This window comes from Eucalyptus grandis, chromosome 5 (assembly GCF_016545825.1).
Source record: "Eucalyptus grandis isolate ANBG69807.140 chromosome 5, ASM1654582v1, whole genome shotgun sequence".
NCBI lineage: Eukaryota > Viridiplantae > Streptophyta > Magnoliopsida > Myrtales > Myrtaceae > Eucalyptus > Eucalyptus grandis.
In genome coordinates, this window is record NC_052616.1 from 32,532,569 (window position 1) to 32,553,482 (window position 20,914).

The window sequence follows — 20,914 nt, forward strand, 5'->3', positions numbered from 1 at the left end:
ATTATTTTGTATTTGAGGATTTTCTATGTTGTTATCTAATCAATTTTTATTCTAGCAATAGAAATTTTACTCTGTTATCAAATGGATTTCTGTTTCAAAAATAAAAATTTTGAATCGTTATCAAACAGGTTTCTTTACTCAGAAATTTGTCCGAGGAATAAAAATTGAGAAATCAATTTCTGGCTAGAAATCAATTTGTAGAATAGAAATTTTGTTATGCGCACCCTTAGATACCCATTTTTGGATTACTAAAATGCTTGCATTGGCTCATCTAGAGTACTCTTAATGCAAGAATAATGTTTGTTAAGCTGTTTCCAAACTTCAACATAGCTCTTTTAGATCCATGGCTTTTCTTGGCCCTTAAAGTTCAATTACAAATTACTAGAGCTCCTCAAACTCCGAATTCTATTACTGCTACTTTGCATTATCATATGGTTTATCAAGTTCAGAATCATGCTATTCCTCTATTCTAATGATGCCTTGGTCATTTCGATGGATAATTATTAGACTTCTTGTATCCATATACATATAAGATTCCTCAAAATTATCTAGTTAAGATACTTCTAGATGCTTGGGTAACTAAAGGTGTGCATGACAAAATTTCTAGCCAGAAATTGATTTCTCAATTTCTATTTCAGAAATTGAGAAGTTAAAAATTTTAGCTTTTGATTTTTTTTTTCAAATCTATTTTTGGAATAAAAATTTGTTCTAGAAATAGAAAAATCAAATTGCATTACCAAACGGATTTATGTTCCAAACCTATTCCGAGAAATAGAAAAACAGAGAAATAGAGAGATAAATTTTATCATACGCGCCCCCCAGAACAGGTTTGGAATAGAAATCCGTTTGGTAACGCAATTTTATCTTTCTATTTCTAGAATAGATTTATATTCCAGAAATAGATTTGGAGCAGAAATCAAAAGTTAAAATTTTTAACTTTTCTATTTTCGAAACATAAATGAGAAATCAAAATTTTTCTCATCGTTCACTCTCGTCACCACCCGTCACCTACTTGCTACTCGTGGGATGCTAGACGCCCATGGCCGATTGCTAGCCGCTCACCACCCGGCCCAACCACCAGTCGCCAACAATTGCCAGCCATCGAACATTGGTCGCCGGCCACCACACTCTGACCGCTCGTTGCCAACTGTTGGTCGTCGAATGCCAGACGCCCACCAGTCATTGGCTGCTCATCGCCAATCATTGGATGCCGGAGGCTCATCACCAACCACCGAATGTTCGCCGGCGACCGTCCGCCGCTCACCATCGACTACCGATGTCAACGCCCGCCACCCACCGCCAAACTCCGGCCACTAGCCACCGGCCTCCTGTCTCCGGACTCCGGATGTCGAACATCAGACGTCAAACTCCGGATGTTGGATGTCGGTTGCCGATCGCTGGACTCCAATGTCAGACTCCAGACTTTGGCCGCCCACCGCCAGTCACTGGACTTGGTGTCGGACGCCGAATGTCGACTTCGGACTTTGGCCGCCCGCTACCGATCACCGAACGCCGAACGTCAAACTCCGGCCATCAAACGCCAATCATTGCCACTCCTAGAAAAAGAAATTTTATTCTATTATCAAACGAATTTTTATTTCAGAAATATAAATTTTGAATTGTTATTAAACGCGTTTCTTTACTTAGAAACTCGTTCATAGAATATAAATTAATTTTTGTTCCAGATATTTTATCATGCGCGCCCTAACTATAAAAAGAGTCATCAAAACCCGGAAAAAAGTTTATGGTAATTGGGTCAGAGTGGGTACGCTTTAGGGTTTTTAATGTCATAAAGAAAAAAGTTTAAGATGAATGTGCCACGGTAAACAAATTTAAGATTTTTTTTTTAATCTTTTCCCTCACTCTTTTTTTTTTTTTTTTTCGGTTGGTGCTTTTTCCCTGACTTAAAATACTAAAAAATACACATGAATCTATTCTTGCAAAAAGTGCCGTTGAAGGACTAGACGGTTCATAAAATGATGAAATGAACTACTAACGAATGTGGGATATTATTGGCTGACACACTTAAATATCATATTTGGTAAGGTGGACTTGGTTAGATTTTCACTCAATTTAAGATTGTATTGGCTCAATTAAAATGTTTATAATGGAATTTAAACCTGAACAAGAGAGGTGTTTATGACTAAATTTATAATTTCCCCGTAATAGGAGATATCATTGGCTGACGGTGGAGGTTGACTACACCAAGCATGCTCGTCATTGCCACCTATATCACATTTACCATGCCAACGAAATCAATGCTCCACTAAGAGGACGAATTATAGTAATTTGTTCTAATCCGAGACATAAACAAAGACAAGGATAATCTTTTGAAAAGATTAACTCCTTGAGCCATCTCAATGTGGGGAACGCATGTGCTTGTTCCAGTAACATCAAAGGTGTCTAATGGTGATCTATTCATCCCAACGACAATCAACTTCTTTACCAAGGGGGTAGAAAATGTATCATATGTCAGTGGTTAGCAATCACCATGTCATCGTCCTACGTGGCACGCGCAAGTTTGAGTGGCTCCACTAATGAGTCGACACGTGTCGTTGGACTTTGACTAGCTAGAAAATAGAGAAATAAAAAGTTTGAGGGTTTCTTTTTCTCTCTCCCCCTGATAGTCGGCTAAAAAGAGAGTCTGGAGAAGCAATAATTAATGCTTTTGCTGCTCAAAACCTCTCTCCCCATTTCAATTTTCAAGCAAGTCTTCTCCTTCGTTGGGTTGAGAGGAAAGAAATGAAGATATCTTCTCTCTCTTTCTCCGGCACGCCCGACCGCTCCATCTCCCCATCCTCCTCCCCCTGCCCTTTCCCCTTCCCCAAAGCCTCCGTTAGTCACAAATGCTATTATGTCTACCCTCTGGCACATCGCTTTCCCCAAGACCCCTACTTGGTCGTAGCTACTGAGTCTTGTGCCCATTCGCCTCCACCATCACCTTTGGAGCCTCATCAGCGACTACGATTCATCAACCGACTCCTCTCCCCCCCCACGCTCTCACGTGGTCTCTTAGGAACCCTGGTGGCATCCACTGTGGCAGAAAGAGAGAAAACACTATCGAGCATGTCGCTTCTCTATCCCCCTCCCCCTCTCTTTGCGTAGCATCTCGCCATTTCCAGTTGAAACATCAACATTGTCTTCTTCTTCAATGCACATGTAAATTGACCTGCATGTTCATGGCCTTCACTTCCTCAATCTCTCTCGTCTATCGTATTCATTGTTCGACGGCATCTATAGTTGATGCTGTAGGCGAGTGGTTAGAGCCATGGACCAGAGCTTGGGTTCAACTTTGGCATCGTTGCCTTTCCGGCGTTGGCTCTAGAAACCGTGACGGACTCAGTTGTAATTTTGGGTTGAAGCGGAAGCGGAAGAAGCTTGCGATTGCTGCGTCTTGAGCCCCTCCGCCTTCACATGTTGCTCGCTTCATTTGTCACCTTCCTCGCTTTTCCAACGTCGACGAAAGAAATTGCGCAAGGCTCAGTTTTGATTTTGGGCTCAGGCGCGTCGCCACCGAAGCAGAAGAAGTTTGCAACTGCTGGGTCCCAAGCCCTCTCAACCTTCACACGCAGCTCGCTTCGTTCGTTGCTGTCATCGCCTTTCTAGCGTTGGTTCTGCACATTTTCTGAATGCTTGGTTAACTAATTAGTAGTTCTTGTCTTTGGAAAATTCTAGTGTTGTGTAGTTGTTGGCTTTGGAAAGAAGAGAGGCCCCCACTCACATGAGAAATAAGCTTCGTGTGAGCCAAAAGAGAGGAGCTGTGTAGGGGTCTGCAAAGATGGGGGTTTTTTGTTTTTTGTTTCTTCATTGGGATATTGTGCTTTTAAATTTGGGGTTTGTTGGTTTTTTGTTTCTTCATTAGGATATTGTGCTTTTAGCATTTGTGACCTACGGAGGCTTTGGGGAAGGGGAAGGGGAAGGGGAAGGGGAAGGGGAAGGCGACGGGGAGATGGAGCAGTCGGGCGTGCCGGAGAAAGAGAGAGAAGATATCTTCGTTTCTTTCCTCTCAACTCAACGAAGGAGAAGACTTGCTTGAAAATTGAAATGGGGAGAGAGGTTTTGAGTGGCAAAAGCATTAATTATTGCTTCTACAAACTCTCTTTTCAGTCAGCTGTCAGGAGAGAGAAAAAGAAACCCTCCAACTTTTTATTTCTCTATTTTCCAGCTAGTCAAAGTCCAACGACACGTGTCGACTCGTTAGTGGAGCCACTCAGGCTTGCGCGTGCCACGTAGGACGATGACGTGGTGATTGCTCACCACTGAATATTTTCTCCTGCCTAAGTCCTTAATAACAAGTAACGCAAAAGAACTGAAAAAATTGTCTCATGGAGAGTTATGTGAACAATTTATGATTCATCTTTATGATTTGACTCCTTATCAGCTACAGATGAATGGAGAGATAGAGGTCGCAAATAAGCATATCAACAAGATCATCAAAGAGATGATTGTAACATAAGTGGTTGGCATGAGAAGTTGCCAAATGTTCTTATGGCATATAGAACAACTTTGAGAACTTCAATGAGAGCAACTCCTTACTCTAGTTTCTGAATGGAAGCGGTATCACCTATAGTGGTGGAGATACCGATGGTCAGGATGCTAACCAAGACCAAACTCCAAGAGACAGACTAAATGAGAGAGAGGCTTGAGCAATTGAATTCAATTAATGAAAAGAGGTTAGTGGCCTTATGCCATGCACACTATTACTAGAAAAGAATGACTAGAGCATTTAACAATATGGCAGTGATATTACCAAAAAAGTTCTAAATCTAGTGTACTTGTACTAATTCATTACAAGCCTTTTAATTTGGCCAATACCTTTTGACAATTTGACCATTGCATTTTTCCGGCCAATTTTGGCAAAAAATCGCTGTTTGTCATCTTACGTAAGACAACATAACATGTAAGATAACTAACGCTAATGTTGACAATTTTTACATTTTTTGAACTTTTTTTTGAATTTTTTTACCTTTTTTTCCATTGTGGCTAGTGCTCTTTTGCCACTAGGCCTTTGGCAAGGCCCTTACCAGCCACAAGAGCCTCACCAACGGTTGACGAGGCCATGAAGACCCTAGGTGAGGCCATTGTGGCCTTATTGGCCACGAGCGAAGGTGTGAAAGCCCTCACCATGTCTGGACGCAGGCTAGTAACCCTAGCCCGATTTTGGGGTAGGCCACAACCCTCCCACAAGATTTGTGGACCCTTGCCTGCGGTTTGCTAAGATCGTCGACCATTAGCTGAGGCCCAACCCTTGCCCCACCACTGAGCTTCTTCTTCCTCTTTTTTTTTCCTTAATCTCATTTATTTTTAATCTAATTAATATGACATTTAGATTAAAAAATCAAATTTAGGCCAAAACGACATCATTTTAATTTCGTCCTCATTGTTTTAGCCATGTCATGTAGGAAATAGAAAATAATAAGAAATCCGCGTTAGCAGTTTTCATTAGTTAAGTAGGACGGTGATAATGAATAAACTTGATTGCCCAATTTGACAAAATTTTAGAACGTGATTGTATTTTTTAAAAGTTTTAGCATTTAATTATATCTTTGTGACAAATCTTAAGATTTGTAATATACTTATCCCTTTTTTTCAATAGTGATTGGTTAGGTGAAACGTAGAAATAGTATTTAGAATGAAGTACATATGACTGTAGAGTCAGAATATGAAAGATATGGAAAATTATCCAAATAGGCCATGTCGCCTCTTCACTATTCCTGCACCATTCATTTTATTAAATATGGAATATGTTACATAATAGACTTATATATACAATTTAAATTAAGGTTTCAAATCGTTTTTTTTTTTTTTTTTGGGTTAAACTTGTCTAGGAAGAATTTTTATTGAAGAACATCCCGACGAAGTCGGTATTAGTATAATATTACTGAATATTAGATATCAGTCTAGATTAAATTATATTAAATCAGATTCTCTTTTGTAATTAAGTTGATCTAAAACCTACATTTGAACCTGATGATATATTGCATTAGCTAATATTATCAAATTTGAAGTATTTTTTTTAACACCCTAAAAAACCCGCTACTTTACTTTTGGTCCCAATTTTACCTTTAGTCTCGTAAAAAAAACTCATAATTTTAAGTCTAGTCTCAATTTTACAATAATTTTTTTGATCCCCTGAAAAACCCTTAACTTTAAGTCTTGTCCAAATTTTACTGTCCAGTCACAATTTTACCCTAAGATTTTTAGGGTCTCATAAGAAATTACAAACTTTTACTTAATTCATAAATTTGGCTGCATTAATGATCCGTAAAAAATTTCTCGATAACCAAAAGATGGAAAACTCTAAAGTACAAGCCATTCAAACAACCCGAGCACGAGCTCTCCCACCACGAGAGATGGGAACATTCCCAAGCACGAGAAATCGAAAACTAAGCACAAAATTATTAAGGGCGATTTTGACTAAGGGTTAATGGAGAGCATGTTTGGGACTTAAATAAAAGTTGGTAATCTTTTATGAGACAAAAAAATTAGAGTGAAATTGAAATTGGCCAAAAGTTGGGAATTTTTTAAGAGGTAAACAAAAGTTTATAATAGAATTGGTATTGAATTTAAACTTGAGGATATTTTGTGAGACAAAAAAAGAATAAGGATAAAACTGGGACTGAACTTGAAGTTGTGAGTCTTTATGGAACAAAATTAATTTTAAGGTTGAATTGGGATTGGACCTAAAATTAGGGATTTTGTGGGACAAGACTTGAAGTTGGAGGTTTTTTATTAGATAAAAGGTAGAATTGGGAGAAGAATTAAAGTTGGAGAATTTTTAGGATATTAAGCCAAAATTATTTAGGAGAATTTTTAGGATATTAAGCCAAAATTATTTAAATAATCTTTGCAAAACAGTATACAAGTATTGATAGTCATCTCCCTCTTCAAGCAACTTAAGTGTGAGATAGCATCTTTCACACGTTAAATGTAAGTACATTAAGGCTTTGTTTGTTTTACGAAAAATAAATGATTTAGAAAACATTTTTCAAAATATACAAACATGAATGAACAAAAAATATTTTTGTCATTCACAAATGTTTAGACATAAATTTGTCGATAATTGAAGTATTTTCAATTGACTAATTATTTTAAATAATATAAATGATCATTTTTATGATTTTTTTTAAATTGTTCAATTTTTACGAAACAAATCAAACCTAATATAGACTAAATTTGCAAAAGTCATTAGTCAACTTGACTACCAATAGCAGTTGCTATTCTCTTTTGTAATTTGATACTTGTAAAACCTACATTTGTTCCTTATGATATATCGCATTAGTTACCACTGTCAAATAATTAGATTTTTGTTTTTTTTTTAAGTTCCAACTACATATACCTATCAATATATATATATATATATATATATATATATATATATATATATATATATTAATTTGGAAGGATGAATGAATCAATCTTACAAAATGTTATTTGAATTTGGCAAAACAATGTAAATTTACTTGATAATCATCTCGTCTTCCTAAGCAACTTAAGTATGATAAAACCTTTGGTAAATTTATAATATATATAGATTAAAAGACTTAGGATCTAAATATACATAAAACGAAAAAAAGTAGTTTGAATAACCCCTAATTAGCCCCCTTCTCACGTTTCAACCCAAAGGCTCACCCGAACGCCTCTGCTCGGTCGCTCACCGCCGACTCGTGACACGCAGCGACGCCACAGTCGCGCAACCCTCGCCGACGCCGCCGCCGCCGCCGCCGCCGTTCCTCAGGTGCCCCAACACTCCGATCGTCTCTCTCTTTCTCGTGCCCTAGCTCGCCCGTTCTCTCTCTATGTCTTATGTGTGTTTCTCTCTCGTTGCCCCTGGCGAACTTGTTTTCCAGCAAATTTGATTCCTTCTACTGCAATGGCGCTTTTCTAGAGATACATGAATTCAACTTTTACCTAACTGTGCAATCCTTCCTAGAGATCTATGGCGGTTCACCTTAGCTTGTATATTGGCAATTACTCGTGGCTGAATTTCACGTTGCCTCTATGTTGACTGGATTGATTTTGCAGGAGAATTGGTAGGAATCGGTTTCCATAGAGAGGTGACAGAAGCCCAAGAAGAAGATGAGTACTTCATCAGCACTTCGAGACCTACAGCGGGATCTTGAGAACAAGGCTAACGACTTGAGCAAACTCCAGAAAGGCAAATGCTCCAATAGTTTATTTATATTCATATATGTGTATCGGTAATTTCTCAATAGAATATGATGCCTCAACTGTGAATGAAATTTCAACAGACATTGCCAAGAATCACCAAGTGAGGAAGAAGTACACTATCCAGCTTGGGGAGAATGAGCTCGTCCTTAAGGTCCTTCTATCTTCTTTCCAAGTATTGTAATTTTCTGAAGAATTGAGGATTAGAGAATAGGATATTATGAACATTGATGAGACTGGTATGTTGTATATAATTATTTCTAGTAGCAAGCGACAATATGAGATGGATGCATCTTCCAATTGTTCCACTGCTTTTTTCGGTTGTTAATTCATGGAAATCTCTAATTGGGTTTGCTGGTGCTGGTAGGAGTTGGATTTGCTTAATGAAGACGCGAATGTGTACAAGTTGATTGGTCCTGTACTTGTCAAGCAGGATTTGGCAGAGGCAAATGCAAATGTGCGCAAGAGAATTGATTATATCTCTGCTGAACTGTATGTTAACAGACCACACTTGGTTTCTTATTGCTATTGTGATCTTCTCATGGCTTCATTGGTTTACCAGTTGATGTGATCTAGACTAGAGATGTGTCCATGTGTGTCTGTGTATCTGATATTAAGGTTTTACATATTTCATTGTCTAATTCTAATTTAAAGTTCACCCAGTTGCTTTATATCGTTTTGTGTGTATAATTTTGAAAAAGCTATAAATTATACCTAGATTATGTTAGGAAGTAAACAGTGTGGCATATATATTATATAGACAGAGACTGAATAGTAAAGTTTGAGGAGAGCTAGAGCATTTAACTTAAATTGGTATGATTCTTCACTTAAAAACTACTATTTACAGCTTATCTAAGGTTAAGATAGATAATATGATCGAGGAGCAAGATAAGGGAGAATAGTTCACTAATATTACTTCTCTCCATCTACTGGTTATTTCTATGAATAGCAGTGAAAGAATTTTTCAAATCATGATCTTAAATCACAGGAAAAAAAAAACAGTGGTCGAGCATAGAAGTAAGTGTCAATGTTATTCATGTTAAATGCAATTTGGGCATGGTTTAATCTATCGCTGCATTAATAGGTTTGTATGGAATATTGACACAAAATGTTGTCGATGCATTTGCTTGCTTCATTTAGCAGGATGGCTTCATATGATTATTATTGCGGGTGTTCTTATGTAAAGGTTACATTTTTTACAACAAAATGGTAATGTGTGCTTGAGGAGCAAAGAGGATATGCCCAACCAAATTGTACTATCTAGGGGAATTTCTCCCCTTATTCATTACCTTATAAAGCAATCTGGCTGCCTTATATATAGAGATTCTCAGAAACAAAATTTTATTCTCATGGATGGGTTTTGCTTGTGTAAGCATAATTTCATTAGAGAATAGTAAGATTTTTACTTGTTTAGGAATTAAGAATTTTTAGGTAAATATTTTAGAAATTTTAATAATTTATTTCTTGTATCTTCAAGATTTAATTATGATTATAGAGATACTGTTTATTGTTGATATAGAAGTTACCTACTTAGTTTCTAGATGGTATTTTAAGAGATTCTCTTGACATTTTTCAATAGTTTTCTATTTATCTCTTATTAGGATATCTTTAAGATTTTAGTCTCAAATTCATTTTACTCTCTTTCCTAAGCAGCTTATCCCTTTAATTAATGACAAAAATTTGAGATAAGTATCTCCAGATATGTGTCTTTGAGTGTGTTGTGCTTTCGACGTGTTGTGGATTGAGTTATCCCTGTTTATGATTTTTTCTGCTATGTCAATTCCTTGTGTACTTGGATTTCTTATTTTAATAAAATCCCTTATTACCTATTTAACAAAAAAAAAAAAAAAAAAAAAGAAGGATAACAGCATCTAACTGTTTAAACTTTTTGAAAGACAATCTGGTAGAAGATGCAGTTTGATTAATTACAAATTAATGATAATAGGGGTCTTACTGAAAGGGCATGCTTTTGCAATTTCCAGGGATGAGATATTGGTTGTATTATGTAGTGGTTGGCAATGACTATTACTGATCTTTATAACACTTTGCTTCACTTTCTCATCTGAATATTTGGTTATATCATATCTAATTTGGTGGAGCATCAAAAGTTCACCTTTTGGTTTAAAGATGACTGCTGTGCTTCAGATTATGAATATTACCCGGATGGCTCATAGACAGATCACATAGGTTAATCTTTAATTGGTGATCCTGCATGCAGGAAGCGTCTTGATGCGACTCTGCAGGATCTGGAAGAGAAGCAGAACAGCAAGAGAGATATGGTCTGTGATCTATCCTTCTGAACTCTGACATGAATGTGCGCTTCATTTTGTGTTTTATGGTTACTATGTCTGACTTGATATGCTTGTGTTTTGTAATGATTTCATATCCTGTTGCCGGTCCAGTGACTGTCTGCCTCTAGTACATAACCATTTGAACTCACGTGGAGGGGCATTATCTCCTTAAGTTTATGAAGGTTCTCCTTCATGCTAATGAATTATCTATTAGCTCTTTATGTAGTCTCTTGTTTATAGACATGTAGAGAAATTCAGATGAAGTGGATAGGCCTTATGATATACAATGTGTTTTCACTACTTTTTCTCCCTTTGAACTTTACCTTTCTGGTGCTTTAGATGTGTTTCTTAATGGTATCGTCATGCAGTACAGCTAACCAGGTTTCTTTTTATGCTCCTGCTAGTATTGAATGGGGCCTGCAATGGATAATATTAAGCTGCATGACAATCTCGGCAAACTTTGAATTTGAAAGAATAATTTAGGCTGCACAACAAGTGGGTGAACTTGTTAATTTGGCTGACGATAATGTAGAAACTCCATAAAAGAAAAATTAATGATTCATATAAATCGCTTAATGGGAAATGTCCTGAAATTAATCTATAAGTATTCTAGTTTGTACCCTTTTTCATTCCTTAGGATGTTTTCTTCTGTCTGATATGATCATTATTGCTAAGATACTCATTTTCCTTATGCTAGTATAAAACAGCATTGATCTCAGTGCGTTCTTTGCGGTAATCCTCCTTATAAAGACACTTAGTTATGCTTCTTGTTACTCATTAATGTTTGCAGAATCAAATAGTGGAAGAGAGATAAAAGATGTTAAGTTTTACTTGGTCCTCGCTTCTGAATCAAATGTGGCTCGCTCTAATAAATGTGATGTACTAATTGGTAACAAGAGATTTTTTTCTCCTCAAGAGAACTCAGGAAGAAATAGGGTGACTAAGCATGTCATATTGTCAATTAAGAGAGACTATGTGTCCCCTGAGGAGAGGAGTTTCATTATTTGCATGGAACTCACTAGTTGGGTTGTTGGTCCAACCAAATGCAAGAGCAACATGGGACTGTTCGGGCATTGTTTTTTGACTATGTGTCCCCTGAGGAGAGGGGTTTCATTATTTGCATGGAACTCACTAGTTGGGTTGTTGGTCCAACCAAATGCAAGAGAGACATGGGACTGTTCGGGCATTGTTTTTTCAGGCTCTCTTGCTTTGAAACACAATTATTGTTCAATTCATTGCAAGTCTTGGTAGTGTCTACGTGTACGACTTTCTTCCTTCTTTTAAATCTTGCTTTGAGAAATGAATAATATTTATAGGCATTTGGAACCTTAAGGGGAGAGGTACTACAACTACCGCAGCTAAGCGTTAGGTAGGTCTGCTATATGAATCCGACATAATGGTGCTCTTTTTATATCAAGTCAGGTAATATGCAAGATCTGACCCCCAAAAAAAAAAAAATTAATATGTAAGATCTAAGTACTTCATATCATTTCACATTGTTCTATTCCATATCCTGTTAGGTCTTCCCCTCAGCCTTTCATCAAACACAGTGACAGTTTTGTAGGCAGATGTAGTTAGAAGCCAACTTGCCCTTTTCAGCTTATGGTCTTTGAGTGAAATATCATAGAAAGATGTAAAATTGTAATCTAAAATGTGGAATACATAATTCATAAGATACTTTTTGTTTGCACTTAATTGTTTGACTGAAAAAGTTACACAAATTTGTAAGAGTCAAACACTAATTTGTAGAGTCAAATTCAAGCCAAGAAGCTGACCAAAGAAAAAGGCAAGCCAAGAAGCCATTTCATCCCATATAGGTTTTTGCCTATGTAGCTAACTTTTTTAGGATCCTACAATGTCTTTGGGTATCACCATCTGACCATGAAAATAGCAGCAAAGTTTTCTCTTTAGATTCTTTATGCGAGAAGCACTAATCAAAGTAATGGATTTTAGCTGATCAATTTGGTCATGGTTGGTAGTGGGGACCAGACCATTACTGAGAAACAAAATAAGTTTGACCTTATTTCATTTACATTCTTTTGTAAGCCTTGCTGGATATCTTGGGTTTGGTCCCATCAGATCAAGAGTTCCGGTTATTGAAGCTAGAATTGCAGTCATTTAGCAACTTTGGTCTTTGTGGTTTCCTTGTATTTTTGTCGTCGTTATTGTTGGATAGATTGGGTTGTTGTTGGCCTTTCTTTCCCTTCAGTTCATTTCTTCGCTCTTTTCTCTTTTTGGTGAATCATCTGAATGGAGCTAAATGTTCAATCTAGTGCCTATTTCTTTGATAGTCAAGATAATGTAGCTCACATTCTGTTTGTTTCGAATAAGCAAATTCATAAACAATGTAGGGGGAAGACTCCTGTTAAGCCTCATGAATCCATTAAATCCCTCAAATTATGTTCCAATTTCCACAAACATTCAAATGCAGGGAAGTGTTTCTGGGAAGCAAGTTGACGCTGCATAAACTACCAAAAACAACACTCCATTCTATGGAGCAGTTCATCTTGAGTGTTCATGGAGCTTTGAATTTCTAGCACATATTGGTTCTGCCATTTTGAGCATGAGCATAGTTTATGAATATCCCAAAGACTGAATTTGCCTTTACATGTTGACATCCGGCAGTTCCTGAAGCCAGTAGCTAAGAGGCCTCTTAAGTATTAACTTAACATAGATTGAAAATGATCCTCCGAATACCCCTAGAAATAGACCAACCAAAGAACAGAAGTCTCATCGACCAAACAACTGCCACATATACTCTAGAATGGTTTTGTTTCCACTTGATCACCTTCTTTGGACATACAAAGAGACTGCACAAATTCTTACCAGTTTTCACTTCCACCACATGCATCTGTTTGCCCCAAATTCTTACCAATCATGCCCAACCACGCATTGCATAATTATTAGAACAAATCATTTGAAGAGATTGCTAGTGAAATTCTCTTCAATTGGGCAGTGAATTCTATGTCTGAGATTGCAAACTACCGAAGCTCTTTGTTGGAGTCTCTCTATCTACCTGTAAAGTCAGTGTGTTATTTTTTGAAACAATAGTACCAATTCATTCAAGAAACTTCATATCACATGCTTTGGAGGCAAGTCAGTTGTGGGGAACACTTCACCATCATGGGCTGCCACTTGGGTTAAACTGATGTAGCTTGTCAGAGTGTAGTGCAATAGGGAACAAAATAATCTTTTAAGTTGGCAACGTGTATCTTCTCCTTTGAGCTTCTGTTAACTTTCTAGATATTGTAGAGTGATTAACTTGATACACTGTCTAGTATTGCTGTTTTGGCATGTGAAGCCAGAGAAATTGGTCACAATGACTACACCAAATTATAAACAATACTTTTCCTTTTAAGAGAACAGCTTATGGTTCCATTCTAATAAGTTTTTGAATTAGCACTCATATAATTTGTCTCCTTGATGAAGTTGCTTGGTTAGTTGTTTGAGAAGTTGGTCATGGAAAATTTGTTTTATTAGGAAGGGCCTCGTGATGTTCATATTTATGTTATGCATGGTGCAGATCCTGAAGTTACAACAGAGGATTCAATCTCTGCAGGCGGGGAAAGCAAAGGCATAATCTGGACCTGGTATATGTTAAACCACCAGTGCGTGGTAATCGTTACGTTTTTGCTCCAGTGCAGTTGTATCTTTCTTCTTTCCCCATTCTCCTGTCAGCGCATGCTGAATCTCTTCAAGCTAGTTGTCTTCTGTGGTGCATCCAGTCACATATGTCAAGATATATGCAACTTGTGAAATGATTTGTTGAGAAGTGCTCTGCTGATAGTTAACAGAAAAAGTCTGAGTGGAGGTTTTGTCTTGAGTATTTTTGCTCCAATGTAGTTTTATTTTTTCTCTCTATTTCTCCCGTCAGCTTGCTGCATCTCTTCAAGCTAGTTAACTTTTCTGGTGCATCCAGGCACATCCGTCAATATTAGTGTAGCTTGTCAAACGATCTGTTGAGAAGTGTTCTGCTGATGGTTACTCTTTACAGAAAAGTCCAGGAGTAGAGGCTCTGTCTTGCATCTTCTGGATATGGAACATCTGATGGGGAAACTCTGTTGTTCTGGGTTCAGTTGAAGTATTATTGTGGAAATTGGGAAACTTTTAAAACTAATGAAAAATAAAAATAAAACCAACAGTGAGAATGCACCTTTTATGTTGGGTTTCAGCAGTGAAAAGTCGAGTTTCATAAAATGGTAAACTGTACGTATGCTCTATTGTCTTCATTGAGGAACAAGTTTCGTCAATGAGAAACTGGAGTGTGTTTACAACTATGTGACTAGAGTGATTGCATGAGATCATTGGAAATGTGGAGTCTTTTTAAAAGTGTATTTTGAAATGAGGTGGTGCGACTGAAATTTTCCCTTTGAAAGTCTTAGCTGATGCCATGGCCCAGAAAAACTTGGGAACCGTCTCTACCGTCGGAATATCTTATCTAGAAAGTGGAAGCAAGTGGAAGCAATCTTTCCTAGACAGATGTGTTAGGGAAATTTGGCTTTTGAATTTCATAGTTCTGTTCTTTTTCTGGGTGTCTTAGTGACCCAATGGGATACTGAAATGGGAAAGTGCTACTAGAGGACATTTGTCCATGAACGCAGGATTTTTCAGACGTGGATTTAACATCGCTTAAATGTTGCTGACATGAATTACTCTCTTCTAACTTGATGGATCCATCTCTCTCTCTCTCTCTCTCTCTGATTTAGAAGACTAGGGTTTATCCCGAACCAAGTTGAGTCAATACACTGTTAAAGCTCAAGCTTGAGTTGGCACGCATACTAGATATTGGAAACTTTATTTGAACTCAAAAGAGTTTCAATTCCCTTTCTCAAGCTTGACTTGATTAGAAAATTGGGACTCTTTGATCTTGATTCAATTACTATTAACTTGTTAATCAAACTCTAGCAGTCTGGCTTGAGCTTTATGAAGTTAGAATATCGTGTGATTTTAAGTATTTTGTGGTAATTTTTATAAGTATGAATATGTATTTTTTTAAATTGTGGAACCTTGATTAGGCTTGACAGCTTATTATTGGGTTGAGTATTGACAAGCTCGAGCTCAGTTCAACAAAATAATTGGGTTCGAGCTCGTTGCATTTTAGGTGAGTTGGTTTTGAGTAGTCATCGAGCCAAATCAAAGCTACTCACGAGTAGCTTGACTTGGCTTTCAACCCTGGGAACGATGCAACAAGAAGTAAACGTGCTCGTGGTTGCATGAGACGGTCATCACCAATGCGTGGTGGCAGCCGTTGTCATCCTTCTGGCCCCCTATGGTAAGGCCATGGCAGCCATCCCGTGGTGGTGATTACAGATTTAATTTGATGTGGTGTCTATTTGATGCCTACATAAGCGATTTGAGCTAATTGTAAATGACACATGTAAGTGACTCTTTTCAAAATGTACATAACAAAAAGAAGTGCAAGACGGACTTTATTTCGGCAAGAGTACAGCGACAACTGGTAATGGTTAATCCTTCTTGAAAAGCATTTTATCTTTTGGCTAGCAATATAATTTCTGAAACTCTACCTAGAGAGTTCAAGTAGCCAACTAATTTCATTGAACGTGGAGGTTTTATAGATAAGGATTCTCTATCTTGGTTGGCATCCTGAGTACCCGTCTCCATGGTGGACTCACTTAGCTTTCTTGATACACAATCAAATCCCAAATTTTAGTATCAAATGTCTCTCGAAACGTTTGTCTAGTACATCCTTATCCTCTGTCAAAGTCGCTTTCCTTAATTGTCACCACTGTCGAAGCTGTTGCTAATGTTGCCTCTAGATTGTTCACTTGGCTTGTTCACTGACGACCTCTCTCTCTCTCTCTCTCTCTCTCTCTCACACACACACACACACACACACGAGCCAGTCATTGCCATAGAAGATCTCGTCAGTATCTTGCACGCGTACCAAATCAAGAGGAGGTGCCTTCTTTGGGTATCCGTCACCTCGAAAGAACCGGGCAAATCAAGAGGAGGTGCCTTCTTTGGGTACCCGTCACCTCTAAAGAACCGGGCAAGATGGAATTCAAAGCTCTTCATTGAGCTCCATAGCGCAATGTTGTTTTGACCATTGAGAAGTGCCCGCGTGCATGAACACCACACACACACACACACACACACACGAGGAGAGAGAGACGATGGTGGTAGTGGCGCCATTGATGGTGGAAGAAGTTGATAAAATGGATAAGGCACAAACTAGGATGGGGTAAACTGGTTACCTAAGAAACCTGGGGACTCTTTTTTGCATAAAGCGCAACACAATGTGTAGAACAAGCGCTGGAATCGTGCTTATCCAGAAACAATTTTAAAGGTTGGAACAAATTGAAAGTACAATTGTAGTGGTTCGGCCTATCCACTGCCACTTTCTCAACTCTAACCGCCCAAATCTAAACTCAAATCCACTATGTAATCCTTAAGATGTTACATTGTTTGAAGATGCTTCCTTTTACTTGTAGCTTTGCTTCTATGTAGACAAGCAACCATCACTAACGCTATTCTGATTACGGACATTAAGATTTTACAAAGAAATGCCATTAGATTTATATAACTTCTACAGAAAATAACATTAAGAAGATGAGCACATAGAGCATAAACTAATCGTTGCTCGTTCACTCCTAACTAGACTACTTCCTTTAGTTGAATTTAAAGCCATAAGGCATCAAATAATCGTTTGAAATTCAAATCCCACAAAGCCATTTGTTCCACCATCTACAGTCATAGAGCATCACACTGCAGCTCTATAGAGACAGTTTCCCAAAATTGTCATTTCTACTTTTACAACAATCCTTCATCTTTGTTGCCTGCCCAAATAAGGTAAACTGCTATGATTTTCTCTAGTCCACCTTCTGCAGATTCCAACACTTGAGACCATCCACAAAATGCTAATTTAAATTCAAATCAAATTGATAAGGAGTATTGGTTTTCCTTGCAGGACCGTAGAGGCTCATAGTAGAACCATTACCCCGTTTGAAGCAAGAACACCTTCTGTGGTCAGGTCCACCTAGTTTCTACATACTCAAGTTTGTTCTCCTTCTACATTGAGGTACCCCCAAGTATATTAGGGAAAATTAACAAAAAGGCTCTAAATCTATCATATGAATATCAATTTAGTTCTAAACCTCTAAATTTACTAATTTAATTCTTACCTTTAGGCAACTTGCTAATGTGTTCGACCAATTTTAGCTGAAAATTGCTATGTAGATGCTGGCTATCTCTTCATTTTTTTTTAGTGTGGTCGGCAACCATTGGGCAAGGGCATACAAGCCTTCGCCAATGCCATATTTGGCGAGGGATTGACCCTTGTGGCCCTAGCCAGCTATAATTAAAAAATAAAACAAAAAAAACAAAAAAATAAAATAGAAAACAACAAAAAAATTGTCAAAAAATTAGAAAAATTATCCACATTAACACCAATTGTGCCACTGGCCACCTAGGATAGTTGGTGTCCATGTTAGCGATTTTCGGCTAAAATTGGTCAAAATGACTATATTAGCAAATTGTCGAAAAATTTAAAATTAAATTAGCTAAACTGAAAGGTTTAAGACTGAATTGGTATATATAAAATAAGTTCATGATTTTTTGATAATTTTCCTAGCATATTAACGTCCTTATGTCCTATAGGTTATTCACCTTTTTCTTGGTCCATGCAAATTATTCTATGATAGTGTTATGGTATGGACTAATGAATATTTAAGACATGTAACTATCCCACAACATGGCCCCTCTCTCCACCTTTTAAAGGAATTGCTTTTTAGTCTCCAAGTGCCATTAGTCTATGCCATAAGGATCTTAGGCCTAAAAATATTTTTGATGCATGGGATTAATGGAGTGGCAAGTGGAGAGCATTCTTGTGGAATCGACTCATCTTATCGGACTAACAAAATCCTAAACTTATTGATGTCTTCATGTCTCCTAGTTCGTCCACCTTTTATTTGTTCATCCAAACCCTTTTCACAATACACGTCCTCTAGTTTGTTCACCATTCACAAGATCCTTCCAAACATCGGCACATTCCTTATCCAATTAACTTGGTCACCATTTGCAAGGTCCATCTAATCATCAACATATCTAAACATTGAAGAGCTTCTTCACTGTACTGAGCAAAGATCATTCAACACTCTTGTACGCCCAGTTGCTAATGCTATCTGTTTATGAATCCGTGTATCCAGAGACGGTATCTTGTGCATAATCAATTACATATTTCAGTAAACTCAAGATATGTTATCATCCTCAAAATACCATGGGGATTTTTCCTAACGCGCTGGGCATGACTACGAGGCGCATTGGTTGGTCCGTGCAATGCAATCATTCAAACTAGACCTTGAGCGAGAAAGACAGTCATGCCGCCTGGTGTGAGGTGATTCTTCAAAAGCACGTCATCGGTGGACTTCATCGGATTCTGAAGCGGAGGTGTGAACGTGATCTTTGCATATCGAGTGGCTCATGGGAGGACTTTCGTTCGCGTGCTGGTCCTCTCCACTGCGGATCTACGGAGGATTCTGGAAAAAGGCTGGTGGTCATGCTCTAATTGGCTGAATACCGAGTCACGAACAAGCATTACTTTTCACTTGTCAGGCGAATGCTAATGCATGACAAGCGTGGACGTTCCTAGACTTCCTTTTTTTCCCTTACAGCACACGATCGGCGGACTTTCACTGCCTTCGCCTTTTTCAGTCCACTGGAATGTGCTTTTTGATGCACCAAGACGTTAGAAAACAGGTCAGTAAATCCGGTTTCATAATGTCATAAAGTTCGTCGATTACCACTGCAATTCCCCACGTTTTGAATGAGGCAATGGTACAGATCGGTTAAGGGTTTGTTTAGGCGATATAGATACAGCCTACAGGTAACAATGTCTGATCTTTTTTTGTAGTTGGTCGATTCCTCTGTGCCCATCACCTCCGCGTTTAACTTATGTGCAATTAAAGCTTGAACAATCAGGCTTAGAAGAGTAACAGGATTTCAGATAAGGGTTTATTTGCTGAGGCACAACATTTTCAAGTTCAGCCTACATTTTCTCTTCACTTGTGCCTTGTGTTTATATTCCTGAAAACTCAACAATATCAGTAAATACTCTGTACATTATTTTCCTGATTGGAGTAGGTATCTCGGAAATACACAGCGGAGACCAAACCCATGTCACCCTTACGTCATTTGAATAATGTTTTAAGTACAGCCACTGGATTATCAACAGAACAGACTGCCTAGTTTTGTTATATGGTAGCTCTAAATATACAATCGAAAATTGATATCTCATCCCGAGATGGCTGAGAAAACGTAAAACCATGCCCGACTCGCATCAGAAATAACATGAATCAGCTTACTCAGGTGTTCGAACCCGACCTGAGACGAACTTTGAAGAAAACCAAATCCTAAATGAACCTAAACTGACGTGGCCCAAACCTATGCAAACCCGAATTATAAGTAATCCAAATCCAAGGACAATTTAAAGGATAAGTAACTGATGGTCATTGAAGTCCAACTTCATAAGTCAAATTAGGGGTAAGCAAGGTTCCCTAGTAGAGTCTAGAACCAGAGAACCGGATTGGTGTGAACCGGTCCAATTCTAAATTCCAAGATATGTAGAGTAGGTTTTAGGTTTTAAAAAATAATGAACCTCTTCCAATGGATAGTTTTAAATTTCAAGTTCAAGGTAGAACTTAGACGGAACCTAAATGGAACATGGAACCATTCACCTTGATTCACAAGTACCCTTTGCTACTTAAATTTCAATTGAATTGCTGAAACCATAGCAAAGATATGGACTATCAACAATTGGAGATAGCCACCAAGTCCTCGTTTGGTTGTGGCGCATTTAAAAAGTCTAGAAGACTAGCTAACTTCAATCCCCTTTTTGTGCCAAAATAATAAATAAATAAACAAACGAAAAATTAGGCTTAACAAAAAATGAAGCAAAAAAATGAAAAGAAGAAGAAGAAGAGATTGGCCAGTTTCCGAGTAGACCCTTGAATTTATGATATAGTAAGGTTCTAGGTTCATGATTTACACGGTAGATTCCAAATTTCAAAGAATAAGGAATTTATTTCGATAAGTAAAGTCCAAAATCACCGGGATGGAAATTGGAACTACTCTCCTCTAAGTCATATGACTCTAACGTGGAATATAGTATACAAAATTAGCTTAAAAGTGTTGACCCGCTGGTTCAAGTTTAGATGTGTCGGACAGTCGACCCAATGTGCAGGATCTCGAATCCATAGATGCGTTACAAAATTCACTCTCCATCCGAATGAAAGCGAATGATTCACATCGAGATTACACGATTCGAAACATCTTCATCCGACTACAACGGGAGAGAAAAGATCACCTGGGGATCGAGTGTTGGACAGAGTGGAGGGGATGTGACAAGGAAAGAGAGGAATTGTTTGTGAATATCCTCCACGTGGTTTTTAAGCCACCACGATCCCTTTTGATAACGTTAGAACAACGTCCAATCGGCC

At 37.9% G+C, this 20,914-nt stretch overlaps 1 protein-coding gene across 1 annotated transcript; it reads left to right on the top strand.

Moving 5' to 3' along the window:
• Positions 1-7,589: 7,589 nt before the first annotated feature.
• On the top strand, positions 7,590-14,333 carry LOC104444830 (prefoldin subunit 6). The gene is made up of 6 exons (XM_010058586.3): positions 7,590-7,738; positions 8,026-8,158; positions 8,253-8,323; positions 8,537-8,661; positions 10,388-10,448; positions 13,984-14,333. Exons 2-6 carry the CDS (start codon positions 8,080-8,082, stop codon positions 14,038-14,040), a joined length of 393 nt encoding a protein of 130 aa, XP_010056888.1. The 5' UTR covers positions 7,590-7,738; positions 8,026-8,079; the 3' UTR covers positions 14,041-14,333.
• Positions 14,334-20,914: the final 6,581 nt, after the last annotated feature.